General features: G+C 45.8%; 1 protein-coding gene across 4 annotated transcripts in view; it reads left to right on the plus strand.

Moving 5' to 3' along the window:
- Positions 1–16,136, plus strand: part of llgl1 (LLGL scribble cell polarity complex component 1) — a 100,447-nt gene that overhangs the window by 52,386 nt on the left and 31,925 nt on the right. For 3 of the 4 annotated variants that reach the window (XM_038820746.1, XM_038820744.1, XM_038820747.1), the window contains exons 6-11: positions 6,538–6,700; positions 8,957–9,089; positions 10,915–10,969; positions 13,470–13,624; positions 14,445–14,662; positions 15,099–15,166. In XM_038820746.1, the coding sequence (XP_038676674.1) occupies positions 6,538–6,700; positions 8,957–9,089; positions 10,915–10,969; positions 13,470–13,624; positions 14,445–14,662; positions 15,099–15,166 (792 nt within the window). The remainder of the gene's footprint in view (positions 1–6,537; positions 6,701–8,956; positions 9,090–10,914; positions 10,970–13,469; positions 13,625–14,444; positions 14,663–15,098; positions 15,167–16,136) is intronic. The other variant, XM_038820745.1, reaches the window with a different exon arrangement.

The raw sequence follows: 16,136 nt of genomic DNA on the forward strand, positions 1-16,136 counted from the left end.
TCTATCTAGGTCCACTCCCCTGCCATATTCTCACAACCCCACCTAACCTAAACCTCTGGACAAGGGGCAATTTTAGCATGGCCAATCCACCTAACTATATCTTTGGACTGCGGGAGGAAACCAGAACACCCAGAGGAAACTCTCTCAGACACTGAACATGCAAGCTCCATGCAGTCACCTTAGGCTGGAATTGAACCCAGGTTCCTGCTGGAGTTGTGGGCATGCCGGAAGAAGTTACAAATGCAGTTCAACCTGTTGTACATGGGCTGGAAGTAGGCAGCACGGTGCAGTGGCTAGCACTACAGCCTCGCGGCACTTGAGGTCCCAGGTTCAAAAGCTGCTCTGGGTCACTATCCGTGTGGAGTTTGCACATTCTCCCTGTGTTTGCATGGGTTTCACCTGCACAGCCCAAAAAGATGTGCAGGGAGGTGGATTGGGCATGCTAAATTGCCCCTTAATTGAAAGATGAATTGGGCACTCTTAATTTTTTTTTTTTTTAAAGTACATGGGCTGGGCGATGCACCAGCTGTGGTGCTTAAAGGTGGTGGTGTATGAATATGGGGAAAAGGCAAGCCGCCTGCTGCTCATCAGTTACAGCGACAAGAGGTTGCTAGGGAGATTTGTGCAGGAAGTGGAGGGTAGGTTGGTCTCCGCCCCAGAAAAGGTTAGCGGGGAGTTTCGCTCCTTGCTAAGTCTGAGCCACCAGAGGAAGAGCAGGGGATGGTGTAGTTCTGAGGGTTTGGAGTTCCCACAGGTCAGGGAGGAATTGTGGGAGGAGTTGGAGGTGCCCCTGGGGTTGGAGGAGGAACAGTTTTTAAAAATATCTTTTATTCTCTTTCATATTTTCTCCCAAATTTACACCCAACAATAAACAATCAGTAATCAATGTAATGCCAATCCTCATATCAATAACAATGATCCCATCCTCCCACCAAACCCCAGACATTGGTCCGCATGTTGACATAAACAAATAACAAAAAAGAATCGGAAATCACCCAGTCACCTTGAACGCATACTGTCCTCGTCCTCGTCCCAGCCCCCCTAATGGTGTATGTGATCCCATGAAGTGGAGAACCCCTCCATCCTTCCCCTCAGTTCAAGTTTGACCTTTTCAAGCGTCAAGAATTCCAGCAGGTTCCCACCACGCCAGGGCACAGGGTGGAGAGGTTGATCTCCAACCCATTAGGATCCACCTTCGGGCAATCAACGAGGCGAAGGCTACAACATCTGCCTCCGCACCCGTTTCTAGCCCCGGCTGGTCCGACACCCCGAATATGGCCTCCCGAGGGCCCGGGTCCGGTTTCATTTGCATCACTTTAGAGATTACCCCAAACACCTCCTTCCAGTAATCCTCTAGCTTTGGACAGGACTGAATGAACGTGGTTTGTGGGGCCTCCTCCGCAACGTTCACACACACACCTTCTACCCCCTCAAAGAGCCAGCTCATCCTCGCCCTTGTAAGGTGTGCTCTACACACCACCTTCAGCTGTATCAGCCCCAACCTTGCACACGAGGTGGAGGCGTTCACCCTCGGGAGGACCTCACGCCAGAACCCCTCCTCCATACCCTCTCTACTCTTCCTCCCTTCTAGTGGTGCCATCTCCAAAATAGCCCTGTAAACCGCCGATACTACCCCCTTCTCCAGTCCTGTTTCTCCCCCCCTCCCATCTCTGAAAATTTCCATCCTACTTCCTTGGCTCAAATGTATGGTTCTCGTGCTCTCGCTCGCTCGCTCTCTCTCGCTCGCTTCAATTCCCATACCAGCCTCCCCGGACAGGTGCCGGAATGTGGCGACTAGGGGCTTTTCACAGTAACTTCATTGAAGCCTACTCGTGACCATAAGCGATTTTCATTTCATTCTACCCGGTCAAACGCTTTCTTGGCGTCCAATGCCACAACCACCTCTGTTTCCTTCCCCTCTGCCAGTACCATAACCACGTTCAAAAACCCTCCTAATGTTCGAAAAGAGCTGCCTCCCTCTCTCAAACCCCGTCTGATCTTCACCTATCACCTTTGGGAGGCACTCCTCTAGCCTACCTGCCAGTACCTTCGCCAATCTTTGCGTCCACGTTTAAAAGTGATATGGGCCTACACGACCCACGCTCCGTCAGGTCCTTATCTTAAGTAACGGGGAAATCGATGCCCTGCCCCAAAGTTTGTGGTAAAGCCCCTTTCCCTGTTGTCTCCTCCAACATCCCCACCATCAGCAATACCAGCTTATATTTTATAATATTCCACCGGAAACCCATCCAGCCCTGCCACCTTTCCCGACTGCATCCTCCCAATCGCATCTTTTATCTTCTCCATTATCGGCCCCTCTATGTAGCCTTGTCCCCCTCACTTAACCTCGGGTAGGTCTGAACAGCTTTAGGAAAGATGCAGCTGGGGATGGTGCTGGGGCCAGACTGGTTCCTGGTAGAATTTTATAAGAAGTTTGCGGATCAGTTGGCCATCCATCTCCCTCCTCCTGAAGAAGAATAAGGACCCCATAAGAGTGTGGGTTGTACAGCCCGATTTTTGCTGATCAATGTGGATGCTAAGCTTTAGGCTTGAGTCTTAGCATTGTGTTTGGAGCCTTGTCCCCTGGAGGTAGTGGGGAAGATCTGATGGGCTTTGTGAAGGGCAGAAAACTGTCATTTAACGTGAGGCAATTACTCTGTCATTTATACACCAGCGCTGGGGCCAGAGACTTGAAATGATCATGTCTCAGCACGCAGAAAAAGGGTATGATGGAACTGAGTGAGTGGAGCTATCTTTTTGCAGTGGGTTTGTCATGGGTGCGACTGTTATTATAATAATAATTGCTTATTGTCACAAGTAGGCTTCAGTGAAGTTACTGTGAAAAGCCCCTAGTCACCACATTCCGGCACCTGTTCAGGGAGGCTGGAACAGGAATTTAACCCGTGCTGCTGGCCTTGTTCTGCAATACAAGCCATGTGCTATGAAGCTTGTCTGCTAGTGTGTATGACAAATCAAGTTCTTTACCCGTCAGTCTGGCCTCAATAAAACTCGAGAGGGCTTTGTAGGTATAGTATTATTTATTTTTAAACAACTTGCAAGGCTGACCCGCTCTATAGAGATTCAGAACACGTGCAGTCTTCTGAAGCCCCTGGAAACGACTGAAGTCGGAGACAAAGAGAACTCTGCACATATTATTCAAATGGCATCAAGTTTCACATACAAGATTCCCATAGGTCATCCTATACACCTCCTGACCTGGCCATATATACTGATTGGCTCACTTCGCATTCCTCAACCCTGGGCCTCTTGTTACCCAGCATCCTTTTCACCACCCTGCACGAGGCTCTCTCTCCCCCCCCCCCCCCACAAGCCATGTTTTGCTGAATCCCTTTGTTCTTTGTCTGTGAGCTCACTACCATCCGACTGGATCACATCTACATTATTCTAACTAATAATCCTATTTTATATCGCATTTGTTTGTTCAATTCCAGCAACATGTGTTCAAGGTAGTTTTGGTTGCATATGGGTCAAGGCCGAGGTGGCCTATGCCTCTTTTTGGCTTGTGTTGGCAATCGAGCCGTTGGCTATCACTTTGAGGGCTTCAGAAAGTGGAGAGAAATTGAGGGGTGGAGTGGAACACTGTCCCTGTATGTGGATGACCTCTTACTGTACGTAAGAGTTCCTGGGACAGTTTTGGGGGATATCATGGGCATATTGAAAAGGTTCAGCTCCTTCTCAGGGAAGAGCAAGTACTTTGTGGTTAGCCCTTTGGGGAGGGATGAAATGGGTTTGGGGGGGGGGGGGGGGGGGGGGGGAGCTGCGTTTCCATCTGGCTGGAACTAGTTTCTAGCATCCGGGGTCCAGGTGGCTTGAAATTGGAAGCTGATCCCAAGAGGTGGTACAGCCTTCCATTGTCGCTAGAGGATCGGGGTAAATGCATGAAGATTAATATCTTGCCGTGATTCGTGTTAATTCGATGCCTCCCAGTTTTACTACCGAAGTAAGTTTATTTTATTTTTTTTAATTTTGGGGGGGGGGTGGGGGTGGAATGGCTCTCAACGGGTTTCACAAGGACAGGGAGAACTCCTCTGGTGCACTCGGTGAAGGCAAGGTAGGAGGAGGAGCTGGGACCCATTTTGGAGGAGGAGGTGTGGAGTGAGTCCCTCCAGAGGGTGAATGTTATGTCATACTGTGAAGTTGAGCTTGATCCAACTCAAGTTTGTTTTCGGGGTGCACCGGACAAGGCCAGAATGAGTCAATTTTTTTTTTTTGTGGGGCTTGAGCAGAGTTTGCAGGGGGGGGGGGGGGGGTGCAAACCACACGTGCTCGGGTCCTGTCCCAAATTGGATTTTTGGGGGTCTGTCTTCATCACATTGGCAATCCTAAATGTTGATTTTGAGTCCTGTCCATTAAGGGCAGCACGGTAGCATTGTGGATAGCATAATTGCTTCACAGCTCCAGGGTCCCAGGTTCGATTCCGGCTTGGGTCACTGTCTGTGTGAAGTCTGCACATCCTCCCCGTGTGTGCGTGGGTTTCCTCCCGGATGCTCCGGTTTCCTCCCACAGTCCAAAGATGTGCAGGTTAGGTGGATTGGCCATTATAAATTGCCCTTAGTGTCCAAAATTGCCCTTAGTGTTAGGTGGGGTTGCTGGGTTATGGGGATAGGGTGGAGGTGTTGACCTTGGGTAGGGTGCTCTTTCCAAGAGCCAATGCTGACTTGATGGGCCGAATGGCCTCCTTCTGCACTGTAAATTCTATGTAAATTTGTAGCTATATTTTGGGTGTTGGACCAACCGGAGTTGAGGATGGGTGCATTTCCCTCGTTGATTGCTCAGCGATGGATTCTGCTGAGATGGAGAAAGGCGATGCCTCAGCATGGCTAGGTGACTTGATTCAGTTGCTGTACCTCGAACGTCAAGTTCACGGTGGGTCAATCAATGAGTTCTACCTTGGATAATAATCTTCATTGTCACAAGTAGGCTTGCGTTAACACTGCAATGTGAAAATCCCCTAGTTCCCATATTCCGGCGCCTGCTCTGGTACAGTGGGGGAGAATTCCGAATTCTCAGCTGGTACGGGAATTGAATCCATGCTGTTGGCCTTGTTCTGCATCACAAACCAACTGTGTAGCCCACTGACCTAAACCAAGGATGGCAGCCTTTCATGTACTTTAAGGACCATTGCCTCCAACTGGTTCTACCACTCTTGTGGGGTCTGTTCTAACCATGGACAGTACACACCCAGAAATAGTAATGAGAGTTATGAATGCTAGCCCTTTAAACTTTTTTAATTGAAAACCAAATGCCCTGGAATGGGGATGATGATCTCTGCCTAGAAGTGGAACCATACAATTTGGTTGCCATGGAGACGGAGCTCCAAGTTGTAGATAAACTAGGAGTTTTTGGGTGTAGTAATTGGTTAATAGGGGTGTCTGTCTGCTGTATTTTAGTGTAAACATAAACCCACACCATGTTTATATGTTACACCAAACTCTCAGTAAATATGTAGCCGTTTGTTTTTAGCAGTAAAAGTCTTAATCTTGTGTGATTCTTTGCATCAGTCACTGGAACAATTATTGATCTCTGGGGATTGTATCAGAGGAATCTGGGTCATTGATTGTTTAGGTGATTGTGTGTGTGTGTGTGTGTGTGTGTGTGTGTGTGTGTGTGTACAATGAGTTGTTTGGCTAGTCTGTGGAACACCCCTCAATTTAGCACAAGTCCCCAAATGTTAGTGAGGAGGGCTTTACAGGGTTGAATGTGCCTTTTATAATTTTCAGTGTTTGGGTTGATGCTGGTAGTTTTTCTGGTTTTATGTTTCAACTCTGTGGGTTGCTAGGCCATTTAGAGGACATTGTATGTCTGCAGTCAACATGTAAAGTTGCCATAGTCCCAGATGACCATCGGCTGCTTTCCCCTTTTTTGATGTGGAGATGCTGGTGTTGGACTGGGGTGAGCACAGTAAGAAGTCGGCAACATCAGGTTAAAGTCCAACAGGTTCGTTTCAAATCACTCGCTTTCGGAGCACTGCTCCTTCCTCAGGTGAAATTTCACCTGAGGAAGGAGCAGTGCTCCGAAAGCAAGTGATTTGAAACAAACCTATTCCCCTTTTTTGAGAGGGAGAGCTGACAGGTAGTGATTTAACCTGAGGATCACCACACCTCTGGCAAGGGACAAGGTTCAGAAGGCAGGGTCTTCATGAATAACCTGAAAGCCATATTCAATAAGAATGGCAAAGTTCCTTCCTGAAGTGAATCTGCTGTGTTTTTACAGGCAATCTGGTAATTTCATGAATAGGTCATCCAGCTTTTAATTCGTTGTGGTGGGATGTGAAACTTTGTTACATGCACACGTGTGCGTGTATCCGAGTCTAAACACTTGCGGTAGTTAGTCCTGGCCTTTTTATGGTTTGCAAGTACTATTTGTATAATCTAGTTTTTGTCTTGAAGTATGAAATATATGACAAAGATTTGTTAACCCAAAATGTAAGTAATCACCTGTAATGCTGCAAATCTCTAGGTCACATATTTGTTTATTCATTTGTTGGGTTGGTTTTAATCTTCTGATGGCTGTCAGTGTTCCAGACGATTACAAGTGTGGAAAAGCGCTGGGACCAGTTGAGTCGCTCCAGGAACATCCAACTGATCCAGATAAGATTCTGATTGGCTACAGCCGAGGCCTGGTGGTCCTGTGGGGACAGGCGACACACTCCGTGGAGGATCTGTTTCTAGGCAACCAGGTACCTGCAACAGAGCCATCACTAAGAATCGGTGTTCCTGATCTGAGTTGTTACTGAGTAGACCATGTAATTGTAGATGGTGATCAATCTGATTTTTGTCTGACTACTATCTTGCAATATTTTGTGTCTGAACTTTAACCCAATTAAGTCCTTCTTCCCCATCCACTCCAGTATTCATTGACCTATATGGCTTCTGGCCCAGCAAAGTCTTCATTTAAAAAAAAAAAAAAAAAGATCCTCCTCCATTACAAATCCCTCCATGGCCCTGCCACCTCCCTATCCCTAGAATTGTAGCCCCCCCCCCCCCCCAAAAAAAAAATTGTGGAGTGTTCAGGGTTTGAAGATTAATCTCATGGAAACAGTGAGCAACTCTGGGGGAATAAAATTGAGTCATAAAGAAAAATAATCAGATGGTTATTAAAAAAGGATGTTTCGGATGCAGAGTGAGCTCTTTTTTTCCAAGTGTTGGTATACAAGGATCAGATAGTTGGGTCCTGGTCATGTGGTCAAACTTCAGAATACATCAAACTTCAGAATACATCAGAGTTGGCAATCTCATTCCTTCCACAGCCTGTGAACAACATCAATGTGCATTTAATAATCTTAATTATTGACACAAGTAGGCTTACATTAACACTGCAATGAAGCTATTACGAAAAGCCCCTAGTCGCCACATTCTGCCAACTCTTCAGGTAGACTGAGGGAGAATTCAATGTCCAATTCACCTAACAAGCGTGTCTTTTGGGACTTGTGGGAGGAAACTGGAGTACGTGGAGGAAACCCACGTAGACACGGGGAGAACGTGCAGACTCAGCACAGTGACCCAAGTGGGAATCGAACCTAGGACCCTGGCTTGTGAAGCAACAGTGCTTACGTAGCACTTTTAACATAAACTGTCTACTCACTCCAGTACCATCCCATTTTGTCTTGTGGAATCCTCCCTCTTGTCATTTCAGCACTCCTACCCTCCACCCTATTACTTTCCTGCCTCTGTACAAGTTTTAATACCTATTACATCTCTAATGTCTTTCAGTTCTGGGGATGAAAGACCATTCACCTGTGATGTTAACTGTTTCCGTTTCCAGCATCTGTCGTATGGTGTTTTTGGTCAAAACCAACCTGTTTTAGCCATCTGCCCTAATGTCTCTCTTTTTTTGGGTCAATTTTGGTCTGATAAGCCCTGTGAAGCACTGGGACATTTTATTGTACGAAAGCAGTATAAAAATATAAGTTGAAGAATGAAGGAATAATCTGGTATATTAACCCAGTTCTTAAAGATGGCAATGTTGCAGCTGTTTTCTTTTAAAAAGGGAAGTACTACATTGGCCACACCCATTTTTTGCATCCATTCCATTCACATTTTCAAGCCCTGGAATACCTTTGGTAGGCCCTGGGCAGTTTTTGTTCCTCGGGGTGTTCGATCAGGCCCTGACACATTGGTCTTTAGCCAAACTACCTAACCCTTTCACTCTTCATTAGATTGTTCCCATGCCCTTGATCAGTTCAGGATTTGCTTCCAGTCAATTTTTTTAAAAATAGCTTTTATCTATAAATTGACCATCCTGTCATTTAATTTTATTTTACTGACTGACTTAACCCAAATATTGGTGTTCTTGAAAAATAAAATTATAATCACCTCCCTCTTGGTGTTCCTTGTATTTTTAACTTCTGTTTCTCTCATTGCTATGTTCATATTGTCTTTACACCATCTTCAATCTCCATTGATTCTATTTATGGCATCCTAAATCTGAGTCGTTTCCTTTTTTGATAGGTACCATCTGTATTTTTTTTGCAATCTTTTAAAAAATGCTACTGAGGCCCTAAAGTCTTTTTTCCATCTGACTCGTCCATCCATCTTTTGAAAACCTGCCCATTTCCAAACTGGTCTAGGTTTTTTGTATTAACTTCCCTTTTCTTGTTGGATCTTAAACTTTGTTATCTTCCTTGCACTCATCTACTTGAGCTGTTTAACTAATCATGTAACAATACCTCTATCTTGGAGGCCCAGTAATGTAAATGGAGAGTAGGATCTTTTTTTTTGCCTTGATTTCTTCTTTCACTTTTCCCACCACCCTAAACCCCACTGTGCTTTATAATGTTATGGTTTAGTTGAGGTAACTTGGCAAAGAGGGGGAAGCAAACCTGAGGTTGTTTCTTGGTGTATTTACTAGGTCATGTTTTCCTCTGTATTGATTCAGTTGGTGCAGTGTTGTGAAATGCTTAATGCTGGTTAATGATGAGATTGTTATTCTATAGCAGCTTGAGAGCATAAGCTGGGAGAGGAGCAGCAGGACATTTGTCAGCTCTCACAGTGATGGAGGTTACATGGTGTGGCCAGTGAACAGTGCAAGGTGCAAAACTCAACCCCTCACCTCCTCCATCCCTTATGGTAAGTATGTCAGCACAAGTACAGTATTCAATGTTGCATGTTGTGAAAATCCAGTTTATGGGGGAATCGGTTGTTTCAAATCCATTGTAGAAGTCTAGATTTGAATGAATCAATACACCGATTACCTGAGGTCTTGCAGTAATGACTGCATGAACTGGTTTTCAATCTTTTCAGATTGAGGTTGATTAGGAGGAGGTATAGCAAGTTTTAAATGGTCCCCAGATTCGCAATGGGAAATACTGCCACTCCCTGGGCCCTGCTCCACATAGGAATGGGTGAATGATTCACAGTCCTGGGCAGACAAGCTCTAGAGGGAGGGGCTGTTGGGAGAGGCAGAAAACTGATGAGAGGAAACCATTTCTTGGAAACAAGATGAGTAGTGAAAGCATGATTCCTATCCACTTGACAATTCCTTGTTTCAGGCTGGTTAAGCTCAATGTATTGTGTAGTTAATTGCAGCTGGCAGTTTGTTGGGAAGCAAAATACTGTTTTGAAAAAGCAACTAGCTTGCTGAAATAGGCACCAGAAGTCAAATAGTGTCCTGGGGTAGGCAGGGTTTTTGGCAAAGAAACTGGTCACTTTGTCCAAAAGTCTAATTTTTAAACAAAACTACTTTTCCTACTAACTTGCACAAGTACATACCTTTACACAAAAGAAACACAGCCGCACTTTCTTAATTTTCAGATTTGCTCATTTGGTTAAGTTCCCTCACATTTTGCATAGCTTACTTTTTTTTTCCGTTTTAAAAACATGAGTACCGTTTTGTGTTTGAAAAGTCTGCTGGCGCAATCAAAATTTGTTTGGGTGGGTGTGCACACATGGGGGAGAATTGTGGGAGTGTGCACACATGGGAAGGAATTGTTTTTGGTGGTTTGGTGCCTGTGGAAGGTGTTAATGAAAAGTGTTGTGTTCTCATCACTTGGGACTGTACAGCTGGAAAGCAGTGAGATGAGGGCCACAAGGGAACAATGCTAATTTCTTCAGCTTTCCTTGTGAGTTCCAAATATTAAAATCTCCATGGACTGCTTCATTGCTTATGTTTCATTCTCTGTTCTGTTGTGATAGGGTTTCCAGTGGATCAAATACTCTAATGTAGAAAACCCTCTGCCAATTTGAATAATGGCTTCCAATTTTCTTGCAAAGTAACTTTTCTACTCTGCTAAACTCAGCACTTCTATTACTGAGTTGAATATATTTGTACCCACCCCTCCCCCAATATATCTAAGTGAAACTGGGTTACTCTGTAATCGTGCTTTTACTGAACTTCCTTTGTTTTCCTAAACTCCCAGTACACGCACATCTGTTATTTTCCAGTGCTCAAAGTTGTGCAATCTTTGAAATTGTTGTCCTTCAATCTTTGAAGGTGGTCCTTTGTAAATCTAATTTAGCACCACTTAGTCACTGCTTCTATTTCTTCTTATTCTTGCCTCTGGTGAACCTTCTTCTACATATTTTTAAAAAAAAACGCTCCATATGAGTGATTCCCTGTCTCTTGGATCTGTGTCTAGCCTCATTGTGGGTGGGCTGCACAGCCTATAACTGCAAACACCCCGAGCTTCGAAGTACAATAATTCTGACAGACCCAAAGCTGAGTTCCTCCCTCTCTCCTGCTGATTGCAGGGGAAGGGACACGAGCCAGGATACAAAGTCAGTGAATTAAAGTATCTTTTGATGCATTACTACTTAACCCTTATTCTCAGAACTTTGAAAGTACTCTTGCAAGACTTTTGCCACACTGGGGATGATTTCACTACTAGATGATCACTAGAATGCAATTTTTGGCACATTTTATATAGTAAGTACATTTTTTTCTTTCCTCTCTCAGGTCCGTTCCCTTGCAAAGCCATCAACAAAATTCTTTGGCGAACATCAGAAACCGGGCAAGTACCTTTTTTTTTTAATAAATGTTTTTATTGGGTTTTTGAACAAGGTATAATTTAGAAGAGAAGGGCACACCCCAACATAGAATATAATAAAATATGAAGTAGACTAACTGGTGGGGTACTGTGCACCAGCTCGACAGCGGCAGCTCTGTGCATCTGGCCGAATTATTTACACCAAGCAAGTAAGCGACTGTTTGCGGGGGGGGGGGGCAATATACATTTGGGTGCCGGGGAGATAACCACAGTGTGCGATGCCAGGTCGTGTGCCGCTGTCGCCCGCCTCTCCCGGACGGCTCTCGCCGCTGTCCCCCGCTCGCCTCCGCTGCTCCTCCCGTCCTCCATCCCCAACCTCCTCGTTCCCCGCTCCTGGAGATGTCATGCACATTTTGGCACCTCGTGCCCTCCTTCTGCCTCCCGTTTCCCTTCCCCCCCCCCCCCCCCCCCGTCCTGCTGGTTCTCCTCTCCTGTCCCCTCCCCCCTCCCTCCACGGTTCGCCTTTCTTTCTTCAGGTTTAGCCGCCCCCCCCCCCCCCCCCCCCCCCCCCTCCCTCACTCCCTCTCTCCCTTTCATGCCTTGGCTACCCTCCCCTGATTCTTGACTAAGTTCTCCTGATTCTTGGCTCCCTGGCTGTTCTTCCTCTTGTTCGTTGGCCACAAACAGGTCCCGGAACAGTCGTGTGAATGGCTCCCACATTTTGTGGAAGCCGTCGTCCGACCCTCGGATGGAGAATTTGATTTTCTCCATTTGGAGAGATTCCGAGAGGTCGGACAGCCAGTCTGCAGCTCTGGGTGGTGCTGCTGACCGCCAGCCAAACAGGATTCTACGGCAGGCGATCAGGGAGGCAAAGGCAAGGATGTCCGCCCTCCTCCCCAGGAATAGATCTGGCTGGTCCGAGACCCTGAAGACCGCCACTTTCGGGCATGGCTCCACCCTCACTCCCACCACTTTGGACATTGCCTCGAAGAAGGCTGTCCAGTACTCCACCAGTCTGGGGCAAGACCAGAACATGTGGGCGTGGTTGGCCAGGTCTACTTGGCACCGTTCACATCTATCCTCCACCTCCGGGAAGAACCTACTCATACGGGTTCTTGTTAGGTGGGCTTTATGTACCACTTTTAGCTGCGTCAGGCTGAGCCTTGCGCACGTGGAGGTGGAGTTAACCCTATGCAGTGCTTCGCTCCAGAGTCCCCATCCTATCTCAATCCCCAGGTGGTCCTCCCATTTCTTTCTTGTTGCGTCCAGTACGGTGTCGGCCCTTTCTGTCAGTCGGTCGTACATGTCACTACAGTTCCCTTTATCTAGGATACTTGCGTCCAGTAGATCTTCCAGTAGTGTCTGTTGTGGGCACGTCCTTGTCTCCTTTTGTAAGAAGTGTTTGAGCTGCAGATACTGTAGCTCGTTCCCCCTGGTTAGCTGAAATTTCTCTGTCAGTTCGTCCAGTGTTGCGATCCTGCCGTCCGTGTATAGGTCCCTGACTGTCAGTGTCCCTCCATCCTGCCTCCACCGTTTGAAGGTGGCGTCAGTCAGTGCTGGTGTGAACCTATGGTTGTTGCAGATGGGAGCTTTGTCAGACATTTTGGTCAGGCCAAATTGCTGCCACAGTTGGTTCCAGGATTGGAGTGTGGCTATCACCACCGGGCTGTTGGAGTGTTTTTTGGGTGGAGATGGGAGTGCTGCCGTGGCGAGGGCCTGGAGGGAGGTCCCCACGCAGGAGGCCTCCTCTGCGCGCACCCACTCGGCCTCTGGCTCCTGTATCCATCCCCTTACTCGCTTGGCTGATGCCGCCCAGTGGTAGAATTGTAGGTTTGGGACGGCTAGCCCCCCCCCCCCCCCCCCCCCCCCCCCGGATTTTGTTTTTTGTAGGACCTTCTTTGTGATCCTAGCATTTTTACACCCCCCCCCCCATACGAGGCAAGTACCTTTTTAAAGTCCCACAGTGAGAGTCTCTTGTGCACTTTCATTGCCTCCACTTCTAAAGACTGGAAAGCAACTAAATTGATGCACATTCATTCTGTGGCAGTGTGCCAACATGAGTATTTTCTTTGGCAAGTCTCATGCTTGTGTGCTTGTGCTGACCAATTATGGCTTTATGCAGCTGAATAAATGTTGTTTATTCTTCCCTTTTACCTGCTATTGTCCTGTCGGGATTAGTTCATGTTGTCTGGTGCCACAGCTCCTTCACCTGTCCATTGGGTCATCCTTGCATGAGACCGGCAATACCTGGGTGGAGTATCCCAATTAAATCGGCTCATGCCAAAAATGAACGTTTGCATAGTTTCTGGAAGGAGTCGCTGTGCAAATGTTAGCAACCCTTGCAAGTTTCCACCCCCACTGTCCTAGCTAGCTCACCATAGATGGTAGCAGAAACTGAGTGGTCTGCAGAAGGAGCGACCCTGATTTGACCTTGTTCCATGCTTTGTGCAGCAGATGGGAGTGTGTTGTACTGGTGGTCTGTTTGGGAGATGCCCACTTACATCCTTTATTTGTTTCTCACTAGGAGCCCTTTTGTAATCTTCAGCGGTGGAATGCCAAGAGCCAGCTATGGGGACAGGCACTGCATCACCATAATGCAGGGCAAGCTCCAAGTAACACTAGACCTCACCTCACGAGTGATAGACTTCTTCACGGTGCATGATATAGACCCTGAGCAAGGTAATGGTCTTTTACTTGGATGTAGTTTGGTGCTCAGTTCATATGATCCAAGATGGTGCTGGAGCATGGCGGCTCTCTGCGAGCTCTCTCACCCAGACACTTTCCTTGTATCTCTTATCACCGTTTTTGTTACTATGTATGTACTGTGTACGTTCCCTTGGCCGCAGGAAAATATTCTTCACTGTACTTCGGTACATGTGACAATAAATCAAATCCAATATTTTGGGGCAGAAGGGAATTGAGCTAGTGATGGATTGTGCTGCACTGTAAATGAGTTGGAATCTTGGGAGTGGTGTTGGTTATTTTCCTGCCGTGGCATTTTGGGCTGTCTATATCCACGTTCTGCAGTGAAGCATGAGGATGAATGGAAAGCATACAAGTACTCCCCAGGCCAGAGTGACGTTCTGACATTGTCGGAATGGGATTAGCAAGACAATGAAAATTCAATGTGAGCAGGAGGGAGACTGAAAACAGAAGCTATATTCAAGAATATTGTTTGTGGCTGGCCTGGGAAACGCAGCGTCTTCAATTGAAAGGAAAGACTCATTGCATTGTTCATTTTAATATGAATTACAGTTGCACTTGTATATTTCCCATAGAAATGTATTTCCCATAGAAATTCTAGGTTAATGTCATTTGTATGCCAGGTTATTTAATAAAGGATCTGTTCTTGGGCAAAGCTGGAAGTCTATTGAAGTTTCAATGTGTTAATGTGTCCTGGGAAGTAGTTAATTAAAACGAGTGGTAAAATATTAGTGATTCGTCATCTTGTCTTGCTGTATTTCCTTCCAATGCAGAGTGATTTTTTTTCCTTGAGCAGAGTATGACAACCCCAGAGCCCTCCTTGTGCTGGTGGAGGAAGAGCTGGTGGCAGTGGACCTACAGACCCCAGGCTGGCCTACCATTACCTCTCCATACCTCGCACCACTTCATTCCTCTGCCATCACGTGTTCCTATCACATTTCCAATATCCCAATCAAGCTTTGGGAGAGAATCATCTGTGCAGGGAAGCAGCAGAACCCTCCGCATTCAACAGTGGTGAGTAACTGAAGCAGATGGCCATTTGAACACTGCTCAGACTTTTTATTATCCTATTGTATGTCCAAAGATAATTTGGAGCACTCTGTACCAAAACCAACTACTGCAACCCGGTATATTTTCAAGTTTAGATTTTGCAAATGGCACCTGGAGGCAGCTATGATAGATTTCTCACAAATGTGCGTAGAGTACTGAAAGATTTGGAGCAATGGTACTAGGCTGCCAACAGGGAAGTTTTGCTGGTTTTGCTAATTTTCTTTCCATTCCATTCTTTTAGGTCTTGGGGTTACAGAATGTTGGGTATTTTTGTATGGTGCATTGAATTGCCTCTTAAACCTGCACAAATCTGAAGTCTGCCATTTTGCCTTCAGTCAGCTACTTATAGGATTGGTGATACAATAAGTGTTTTTAATACTAATCTATATTTTTTTTTTAGGAGTGGCCAATTAATGGTGGGAAGAATCTGGCTCCAGAACCTGTCCATAAGGGACTGCTTTTAACTGGGTAAGAGAATTTTCAGTACTATTTCTCTCTGATTTGAGAATTGCTATTAATATCCTTGAATAAAGCAAACTGGTATTGTTGCAGCTCTGCTTTGTTTGTCTCGTCTCCTTTTTGTGTGTAATTTTCTCCCCAAGAGGAGAAAGCGAGGGAAAGACACTTGCACATATAATGCCTTTACAGCCAGTGAAGTATTTTTTAAGTGTCATCTACGTTGTAACATGTTCAAATTGGCTGCCATACTTAAGATAAGCTCCCACAAACAGTAATATGATAATTACCTAATTGTCTGTTTTGCTGATGTTAAATGAGGGGTAACTATTGACATGGCTCTTTGAAGGCCATGTGATCCTGAGAGCAGCACAACTTTGGTTCAAAAGGTATACCCCCATTAGTGCATCACTTTCTCAGTACTACACTGGCAGGCAGCCTAATTTTCGAACTGAAATAGAGTGGGACTTGAACCCGCAACCTGCGGACTCTGAGCTGAGTGCTGAGTCAGGGCTGATTATCTGAACACCAGATTGTAGAGTATTTTTTGTGTCTTAGCTGTTGACATTGCTTGTTCTGTTTTCCTTTGAAGCAGAGTCGTATTGCATGAGCAATGCACATTATTTTCAAAAGTCCTTTGGCTGCAATTATTGTCATTTTGCTGGAACAAATATTAAATATTTATGTTCTATAGTGAAAACCAACCTTTACATAACTAGTTACACACCTGAGGGGCAGAACCAGAAATTAGCTTTGACTAGAATGTGCAAGATTCTGAATGAACTGGGCCAACACGAATTCACAAGTTGCTTGAGAGAGTATTGGCACTGCAGTGGATGCATGGGAAAACAGAAGGAAATTCTGAATTTTTATAATGGAACCGCTATGTGGTACTACTTTGAGTTCTATCTACTCTTTATGACCATAGCAGATGTTGCTGAGAAAGCCAGACTCCAGAGTATGGTCTTTCTCACCAATCTAA

Source organism: Scyliorhinus canicula, chromosome 15 (assembly GCF_902713615.1).
Source record: "Scyliorhinus canicula chromosome 15, sScyCan1.1, whole genome shotgun sequence".
Lineage (NCBI taxonomy): Eukaryota > Metazoa > Chordata > Chondrichthyes > Carcharhiniformes > Scyliorhinidae > Scyliorhinus > Scyliorhinus canicula.